The sequence below is a fragment of the Macaca mulatta genome, chromosome 4, assembly GCF_049350105.2.
Source record: "Macaca mulatta isolate MMU2019108-1 chromosome 4, T2T-MMU8v2.0, whole genome shotgun sequence".
NCBI classification, from domain to species: domain Eukaryota; kingdom Metazoa; phylum Chordata; class Mammalia; order Primates; family Cercopithecidae; genus Macaca; species Macaca mulatta.
In genome coordinates, this window is record NC_133409.1 from 25,501,196 (window position 1) to 25,511,659 (window position 10,464).

Genomic DNA, 10,464 nt, shown 5'->3' on the forward strand with positions numbered 1-10,464 from the left:
GTCCATGGTTTCCGGAACAGGGTCAAAGGAACCGGGCACATTCCTCAGCCCCGGGCTCAAAACAAACAAGCCCAGTACAAACACATCCCATCCTCCCATCCCACCACATATCGCCATATATCTCTCAAACTTCCTGAGCCCAGTACAAACACCACCTGGAAAGTCTCCGATAAGGAGACAGCCGTTCAAAGTTTTACTGAAAGCGTGGGAACCAAAAGAATTCCTTTGTTCCCCTGTAACTTTCGGGCTATAAAAAAGCAAGCACTCGCATTGTTCGGGGCTCTCTTGTATGCTGTGGAATGGAGGGACCAGGTTCGAACTTGTAGTAAAGATCCTTGCCGCTTGGCTTTGACTCTGGACTCTGGTGGTCTTCTTTGGGGAACAAACGGTCTGGGTATAACAAGGGAACTTTAGATCTAAAAGACTGGGAAAAAATTGGCAAAGAATTAAAACAAGCAAGCAGGGAAGGTAAAATCATTCCACTCACAGTATGGAATGATTGGGTCATTATTAAAGTAGCTTTAGAACCATTGCAAACAGAAGAAGATAGCGTTCCAATTTCTGATGTCCCTAAAAGCTGTGCAGTAGATTGTGAAAAAGAGGCAGGGATAGAATCTCAGAAAGGAAAGGAAAGTTCACACTGTAAATGTATATCAGAGCCGGTAATGGCTCGGTCAACGCAAAATGTTGACAATAATCAATTACAGGAGGTAGTATATCCTGAAACGTTAAAATTAGAGGAAAAAGATCCAGAATTAGCAGAGCCATCAGAGTCTAAACCACGATGGCCAACTCCTCTTCCAGCAGCTCAGATGCCTGTAACTTTACAACCTCAAATGCAGGTTAAACAAGTACAAACTCCAAAAGAAGATCAAATAGAAAAAGATAGAGTCTTGTCATGGCAATGCCAATCCAAATGCAGTGACCACAATATCAGCCGGTAGAAGATAAGACCCAGCCGCCAGTAGCCTATCAATACTGGCCGCCAGCCGAACTGCAGTATCGGCTGCCCCCAGAAAATCCATGTGGACAGCCAGGAACATTTCCAGCGCCACAGGGCAGGGCGCCATATCCTCAGCCGCCCACCATGAGACTTAATCCTACAGCACCACCTAGCACACAGGGTAGTGCGTTACATAAAATTATTGATGAGGCAAGAAAACAAGGAGATATTGAGGTGTGGCAATTCCCAGTAATATTAGAAGCAAGACCACCTGGAGAAGGGGCCCAAGAGGGAGAGCTTCCCGTAGCTGAAGCCAGATATAAGTCTTTTTCTATAAAAATGCTAAAAGAAATGAAAGAGGGAGTAAAACAGTACGGACCCAACTCTCCTTACATGAGAACATTATTAGATTCCATTGCTCATGGACATAGACTCATTCCTTATGATTGGGAGATTCTGGCAAAATCCTCACTCTCACCCTCTCAATTTTTACAATTTAAGACTTTGTGGATTGATGGGGCACAAGTACAGGTCCGAAAAAATAGGACTGCCAATCCTCCAATTAACATAGATGCAGATCAACTATTAGGAATAGGACAAAATGGAGTCTCTTATGTCTACTTCTTTCTATATAGACACAGTAACAGGCTGATCTCTCTTTCTTTTCCCCACAGTTTCCAGATAAGGTCACATTCTAAGGTTCCAGATGACATAAATTTGGGGAAGATGATACTCACTCCAGTACAATTTGTAAACAAGAATCCCAAGGGGTTGTGAAAAAAATGACATATTCTTGGGGATCAGGAAAGCTGCGTGCATATGTAGGACTGTGTGCAGTTCACAGAAGAACTAAACAGACAACAATATCTCACCTCTGGTTGGCCTTCAGGTCCAGTGCAAGCAGGCAGTAAAGGCTAAGGCAGATTTATAAAATGTCTAAGCGTTGAAGACATGCCCCAAACCACACACGGAGCTCCTCTGCAAAGTGTACAAGACTTAGTGGTTCAAGGCCTTCAAGGAAATATCTGTCCAATAATTAGATGGCCACTAGGTTAACTGAGCAGAGATTTCAATTGCTGCATACTACAGAAAATACATATTTTACAAGAGGAGCCCAAGAGAGCCACTATGCAGAAGAGAGAAACAGCAACAATATATTAAAACTAACAAAGTAAAAATAAAACAGCAACAACAACAAATGTCAGAGAGGAGAGAAAATTTTGATTTGCTGAGTCCAGTTTTTGGCTGGGTGCGGTGGCTCATGCCTGTAATCCCAGCACTTTGGGAGGCCAAGGCAGGCAGATCACAAGGTCAGGAGATCGAGACCAGCCTAGCCAATATGGTGAAACCCTGTCTCTACTAAAAATACAAAAATTGGCTGGGTGTAGTGGCAGGCGCCTATAGTCCCATATTCTGGGGAGGCTGAGGCAGGAGAATCGCTTGAACTCGTGAGGTATAGGTTGCAGTGAGCCAAGATCGTACCACTGCACTCCAGCCTGGATGACAGAGCGAGACTCCATCTCAAAAAAACAAAACAAAACAAAACAAACAACTGTCCAGTTTTCAATAACAACAACAAATATAAAAATGAGGCATACAAACAAACAGGAAAATGTGACCTATACAAGGGAACAAAAGCAGTCAATAGAAACTGTTCTTTAGGAGGTTGGATACTTGACCTATTCTACGAAGATTTAGAATCAGCTGTTATATATTATAAATATGTTCAAAGAACTAAAAGAAAATCATGCATTCAAAATTAATGATATTATTAGAAAAGTGTCTTACCACATAGAGATATTAATAAAGTAATACAAATTATTTTTAAAAGAAGTAAATAAATATTTGTAGTTAAAAATTAAAATAACTGAAATAAAATATTTGCTTGTGGGGCTCAATTAAAAATTTGAAACAACAGAAGAAACAATCTGGGTACTTGCTTGATAGGAAAATTGGGATGGTCTACTCTGAGGAACAGAATGAAAATAGAACAAAGAAAAGATAGCAGAGCCTCAGCGACCTGTAGGACACCATCAAGTGGACCAACATACACATCATGATGTTCAAAAAAGAGATGAAAGAGAAAAAGGCAGAAAGAGTCTTTGAAGAAATAATGGCTGAAAATTGGTAAGATTTGGTTAAAAACTTAATCTACAGAATCCAGAAGCTCGATATAAATCAAGTAGGATGAACTCAAGTTGATCCACTCCTAGACACACCATAGTCCAACTGTCAAAAGAGAAAACACAAAGGCAACAAATATTCATACAAAAAGGGCCACAATATGATTAATATCTGACTTTATTTATTTATTTATTTATTTATTGAGACAATGTCTTTCTCTGCTGCCCATACTGGAGTGCAGTGACGTTATCTCGGCTCACTGCAACCTCCACCCAACCCACCTCTTCACCTCCCACATCCCCACACTAGGTCTAATCAATTCTTATGCCTCAGCCACCTAAGTAGCTTGGATTATAGGTGCACACCAACACACCTGACTAATTTTTGTATTTTTAGTAGAGATGGGGTTTTGCCATGTTGGCCAGGCAGGTCGCATACTGCCCTCATGTGATAGTCCCACTTCAGACTCCAAAAGTACTGGGATTACAGGCGTGAGCCACCGTGCCTGGCCCTGACTTTTCATCTACAGTAATAGAGGCCAGAAGGGAGAGGAGTAACATATTTAAAGTGGTGAAAGAAAAAGACTGTCAATGAAGATTTCTACATGTAGTAAAATTATCCTCAAACATAAAAAATAAATTTAAAAACAAAAGATATCCAGATTTTTTAAAAAAAGAAGCAAAACTCTTTATCTGCATGTTGCATGTTCGTGTATGTAGAAAATGCTACAGATTCCATGAACAACTATTAGAATAAAAAAATAAGTGCAGTAAGGTTTCATGAATACAAGATGAATATACAACAATGGATCGCATTTCTGTACACAAGCAAGGCACAATTCAAAAACGAAATTAAGAAAATAAGTCCCTTTAGAATAGCATGGAAAAGGATGAACTACTTAATAATTTAGCAAAACAGGTGCAAAATGTATGGTCGGAAGATTACAGAATATTGTTGAAAGAATTTAAGATCTAAATAAATGCAAAGGCATCTCATTTTTTTGGATGGAAGATTCAATATTGTTAAGATGGTAACATTTGCCAGATTGATTGATGTATTCAATGAAACTCCTATCAAAACCCCATAACCTTCGTGCGTTCATGCTGCTATAACAAAATACCTGTGACTGGGTAGCTTTTAAAGAACAGAAATGTATTTCCTCATAGTTCCAGGGACTGGGAAGTCTGAGATCAAGGCACTGACAGGGTTGTTGTCTAGTGAAGGTCCAGCCTCTCTGCTCCCAAATAGGGTATCTTGTTGCTGAGTCTTCTAGATGGGAGGAAAGCTGTGTTATCACATGGTGGAAGTTGGAAGGGTATAAGCTAGTTTCCTCTGGCCCATTTATAAGGCACTAACTCACTGAGGAGGGTGGGACCCTCATGACTTAATTACTTCCCAAAATGTCCCACCTCTAATACCACCACAATAAAGACTGGGTTGCAACATAAATTTTGGAGGGGACACCTTCAAGCCATAAGATTCTAAGCTTGATGCTCCAAAAGTTATGTCATCTCACATACAAAATACATTAATTACATCCCACCAGTCCCAGAAGTCTTAAATTGTTCCAGCACCAACTCAAAAATCTAAAAAGTCCAGAGCCCAATCTAAATCAGATATGGGTGACACTCCAGGAAGGATTTATCCTGACGCAAATTTCCCTGCAGCCATAAGTCTGTGAAATAGAACAATTCATGTGCTCCCAAAATATAATGATGGAATTGACATAGGATATACATTTCTATTTCCAAAATAAGAAATAGAAAAGGAGAAAGGAATAATAGGTTCTGACCAAATCTAAAATCTAAGAGGAAAAACATTAAACTTGAGGTTTTAAGGTTTGAGAATTATCTTCTTCAATGCCCTGTCTCACATTTGAGGCACACACCGGGGTGGGAGTTGCACCCCAAAATGCTCTGGATGGCCCAGCCCCCATGGCTTGGTTGGGCGTAACCCATACTGCAACTCTCCCAGGTTGGATTCTGATGTCGGCAACTCTCCCAGTCTGGCATGGTATGCTGGTAGCTCTACACTTCTGAGATCTCAAGTGTAGACTTGTTCCCAAGGTCCCACTGGGCATTTCTCTTGTAGCGGGTGGCTACATCACCTCTATCCTTGTGGCAGTTTTCTAACTAAGAAGTCAATTTTTCTGAGGCATCCTTTGAAGTCTAGGTAGAGGTAGCCATATCTCAACAGCCTGTGTACCATGCATGCCTCCTGAGTTAGCATCAAGTGGGTTCCACCAAGACTTACACTCTTTGCCTTCCAGAGGGGCAGCCCAAACTGCAGCTAGGGATGTATGAAGCACAGATGGGGTGTTCGAGGAGTGCTGCACAAGAATGTGGAGAGAAGAGACTTGAAGAAGCACAAGGCAGTGAATGCTGAAGTTCCATGGACACCCTGGGTCCCTCTTTTGAAACTATTCTATACTCAAGGCCCTTGCACTGTGAGCCGGTGATGAGAGGAGAGGCACTGATAATCTCTGAAAACCTTTCAAGGTCATTCCTTCATTGCTTTGATGAATAGGATCTGGCTTCTTTTGTGTATACTGGTCTCCTTATCAAATGGTCACCTGGCCTCACCCTTGATATTCTCTCCCAAACATACCTTTTTATTCTTTACATGTCAAGGCTGAGAAATTTTCAAATACATTTTCAAATATGTACTTGAAATTTATAAATAATTTCCCTTTAATTATAAATTTTTGTCTTAAAATAATGTCTTATTTCTGAAATTTTACTATAAGCAATCAAGGAAGCCATGCCATCTCCTTCAACATTTTGACTAGGTATTGCTTCTGCCAGATATCCTAGTTATTGCTCTGGAATTCTACCTTCCACAAAGCCCTAAGGCATGAACAAGATTCAGGATAGTTCTTTGCCTCTTTGTAACGAGGATGGCCTTCCCTTTAGTTTCCAATAAAATATTTTTTCATTTCCATCTAAGGCCTCATAACAACCTTTACTATCCATATTACTGCCAGCATTCTGATCACAGCCACTAAGATAATTTCTAAGATTTCTGCACCAATTGCAGTTCTCTTCTTTTGAGCTCTCACCAAACTCACCCTTAATGCTCTATTTATGGCAATCTAAGCTTTTTTTTAGCATACACTTCCAAAAATTTCCAGCATTTATCCTTTACCCAGTTATAAAACTGCTTCGACAATTTTAGGTATTTTTTAAAGCTACATTTCCATTTCTTGGCACCATTTTTTTCTATGACTCTGCAAAAACTTGTACATGAACATCAACACCAACATTATTTATCGTAGCCAAAAAGTGAAAACAGCTCAAATGTCTATCAATTTATAAGCAGATAAAAATGTGCCATATTCATATAGTGGAATATTATTTGGCAATAAAAATACATGATGTATAAAACATTTGATTTCAATGAACCTCAAAGCAAACTAAGTTAAAGGAATCTGTCACAAAAACCACATATTACATAAGTCGATATATATGCAATGTGAAGGATAGGTGGCTCGATACATATAGAAAGTAGATTTGTGATTTTTTTGGGCTTGTGAGCAGGGTGAGAGGAAGTAAGAGTACATGCTAATATATACAAGACTTCTTTTTGAAATGATGTGATTAATTCTAAAGTTAGATTATAGTGACAATTATACAATTCCATATATCTACTAATTATTTAATTGTACACTTTAAAGGAATAAATATTATTTTATATAAATAATGTATCAATAGACTACTAAAAATTATTAATATGTTCTAGGTAGTACTCTCCCACTATACAAGAACCCTAGAAGCATTGTCTTTAATTGTTACAACCATCTTGCAAGTTTTATTGTCTCCAAGTAAGAGATGATCAAATGCAAACAAAAGAACAATAACAGCAACAGAAATACATAGATATTTAGTGTGTCCTTTAAAACCAGAGAGCTAGCACAGTAGAGGGAAAGATTGGAAGAAAATTCTCCCTGGCTCCAAAACAGTTTGAATTCTAAGGCATTGCCTCACCAGGGTAATAGTGGGTTTTGAGCTAATGCATGTAAAACAAAGACCTTTGTATAAGAGGACTTGAAAAAGTTTGTAGAAAATGAGATTAAAAAAATAAAATAAAAACTCTAAATTTTACTTTTCAACATAAGCTCCATCAAGTTCAGGAAACTTTGTGAGGAATAACACTTGCCATTTAGTCCATCCTTAAAGAGCTGAGGGGTCTGGGAATTTAACCATGCCAATGCAGTTGGGTTTATTGTTATTGTTTCCATTATTCATTAAAGAAAAATGAATGCCCTTTAAAGATTTTTAAAGATTTGGAAACAAAAAGAAGTCAGAAGGAATCAAATCAGGACTGGAAGGTGGAGGTCTAATGATTTTCCACTGAAACTCTCAAAAAATTGTTCTTATTTCAGAAATTAGCAGGAGCATTGTTGTGGTGGAGAGCAACTTGCTGGTGAAGTTTTTCTAAGCATTTTTCTGCAAAACTTTGGCTAACTTTCTCAAAGAACTCTCATAGTAATAAACAGATATTATTGTGCTTTGATCATCCAAAGTCAACAAGCAAAATGTCTTAAGTAACCCGAAACACTGTTGCCATGACCTTGGCTCTTGAACAGCCTGCTTTTGCTTTTACCAGACTATCCTTACTTCTTGGTAGCCATTGTTTTGATTAGGTTTTAACCCCAGGATTGTACTAGTAAAGCCGTGTTTTGTTTACTATTACAATTCTTTAAAGAAATGCTTCTGGATCTTGATCTCACTTGTTTAAAATTTTTATTGAAAAATCTTCTCTTATTTTCAGCTGACACGGAAGCAATGGTTTTGACACCCATTGATAAAAAAAAAAAAAAAAAGCTCAACTTTAATTTTTCATTTAGACTTGTGCAAGCTAAACCAACTGAGATATGATGGTGGTTATTGTTTCTGCTGTTAATCATTGGTCCTTTTCAATTAGGGCATAGACAAGATTAATTTTTTCCTTGCAAATTGCTGTGAATTGTCTGTGGCTGAAGGCTTCATCTTTAACAACATCCCATCTCTTCTTAAAATAGTTATCCATTTGTAAACTGCTGATTTCTTTAGAAGCATTGTCTTCACAAACTTTGCAAACCATTAATGACTTTACTGCTCTTCCACTGAAGTTTCATTCTATATTTGGTGTTTGTTCTTGCTTCAATTTTAGCAGAATTCATATGGCTCTGATTGGAGCTCTTTTCAAACTGATGTCTTATTCTTAGTTCCTTAAACTAGATTCTGTTCAGACATGTTATAATGAGTTGGTATGAGTTTATTGTGGTGCAAAACTTTTTGAAATCTACATGTACATAGGTTTTCCAAAATACGCATTGTCTACGACTTTTTGAATATCCCTTGTGTACCACAAACTCCCAAGCACATTAAGGTATTATTTCTAAGCATCACTAAGAGAACAAATTTTTTATATCTTATAAAAGTTACCTTATATTATACAGTGCTATGCTAGAGAATATGGGATACAAAATTTTTCGCTTGAAGAGTCACATTTCCTTAAGTCAGTAAAAGTGATATGGTTACATAAAAACTATGTATGCCACCATTACACACACACACACACACACACACACACACACACACACATGCACTACATAGAAGAGGCATATAACTAATAAAGCTGCAAAAGTATAGAAAAAGCAAGAAGTAAATCCCTCCTAAATTTTATATTTTACAGAATTTGTAATATATATTTTTTCTAAATAAATTATTAACTTTAGTAAAGTCTGTTAAAATACCCCAGAAACAATTATAGTCTCTCTCTGAGTAATTTTTATAACAATATGTTTTCTAACTGTAAAACCATTCACTTTTTGTCTTATTTAATTTCGTCAATGTTTTGTAGTTTTCAGTATACAAGTCTCACATCTCCTTGGTTAGATTTATTCAAAATTATTTTATTCATTTTGGTGCTATTGAAAGTTGGATTGCTTACTTGATTTTCATTCCAGGTTTCTTATTGTTAGTGTGCAGAAATAAAACCATTTTTTTATTTGTTATCTTTGAATCCTACTGCCTTGCTGAATTTATTAGTTGTAATGTATGCAGGCATGTGTGTGTTTGTAATCTTTGCTGTTTTCTCCATATAAGATCACATCATCTGCAAACAGAGATAATTTTATATTGTCCCTTCCAATTTGTATGTCTTTTATTTGTTTTTCTTCCCTAAATACTCTGGCCAAGATTTCCAGTACAGTACTATGTTGAACAGAGTTGGTGAAAGTGGATGTCTTAGTTTGTTTTCTGTTGCTCTAACAGAATACCATACGCTAGGTAATTTATCTTCTAAGTATGTGCGCTAACTGATTGGGCAACTGGTGCCACTCACTAGGTACTTTATAAAGAAAAGAAGTTTATTTGGCTGAGAAGTCCAAGATAAAAGGGCTGCATCTTGAGGGACCTTCATGCAGCATTTTCCCATGGTAAAAGTCAAAGGGCAAGCAAACATGTGAGACAGAGAAGGGAAATTGGGCCAAACTAATTTTTTTTTTTTTTTAAATCAGAAGCCCATTCACCAATAAATAACTCCTTCTCATGATAAGGACATTAATCCACTCATAAGGGCAGACCCCTCACAACCTAATCACCTATTAAAAGTCCTGCCTCTTAACACTGCCACAATGTGAATTAAATTTCTACTTGAGTTTTGAAGGAGACATTCAAAACATAGCATTGGGCATCTATATCTTGTTCATGATCTCAGCAGAGAAATTGGAAGTTGGTTCCTCAAAATGGTTAACAAAATTGGCAAATCATTATCTAGATTGAGTAAGAAAGGAAAATAGAAGACTCAAATTACTAAAATCAGATGAACATAAGTGTACACATGTCTTTATGATGGAATAATTCATATTCCTTTGGATATATACCCAATAATGGGATTGCTGGATTGAATGGTAATTCTATTTAAGTTCTTTGAGAAATCACCAAACTGCTTTCCACAATGACTTAGCTAATTTACACTCCCACCAGCAGTGTATAAGTATTTTCTCTTCTCTGCAACCTTTCTAGCATCTGGTATTATTTGAATTTTTAATTGTAGTCATTCTGACTAGTGTAATATGGTGTCTCATTGTTGATTTTGATTTGTATTTCTCCAATGATTAGTGATGTTGAACATTCCTTCATATGCTTATCAGCTGCATTTATGTCTTCTTTTGAAAAGTGTCTATTCATGTCATGTAACCACTTTTCAATGTTTTGTTTGTTTGCTTGTGAATTTAAGTTTTTATAGATTCTGGATATTAGAACCTTGTTGGATGTATAGTTTGCAAATATTTTCTCCCATTTTGTAAGTTGTCTGTTTACTCTGCTGATAGTTTCTGTAACATGTATCTTTTAAATCTATTGAGACATAACTTGTGGCCTAACATATGGTCTATCCTGAGAAATGTCTCC

At 37.2% G+C, this 10,464-nt stretch overlaps 1 protein-coding gene across 1 annotated transcript; it reads left to right on the top strand.

The window, feature by feature from the left end:
• Nucleotides 1-665: 665 nt before the first annotated feature.
• Nucleotides 666-7,504, top strand: LOC144340602 (endogenous retrovirus group K member 8 Gag polyprotein-like). Its single transcript, XM_078001030.1, has 3 exons — nt 666-842; nt 932-1,583; nt 7,449-7,504. Exons 1-3 carry the CDS (start codon nt 666-668, stop codon nt 7,502-7,504), a joined length of 885 nt encoding a protein of 294 aa, XP_077857156.1.
• Nucleotides 7,505-10,464: the final 2,960 nt, after the last annotated feature.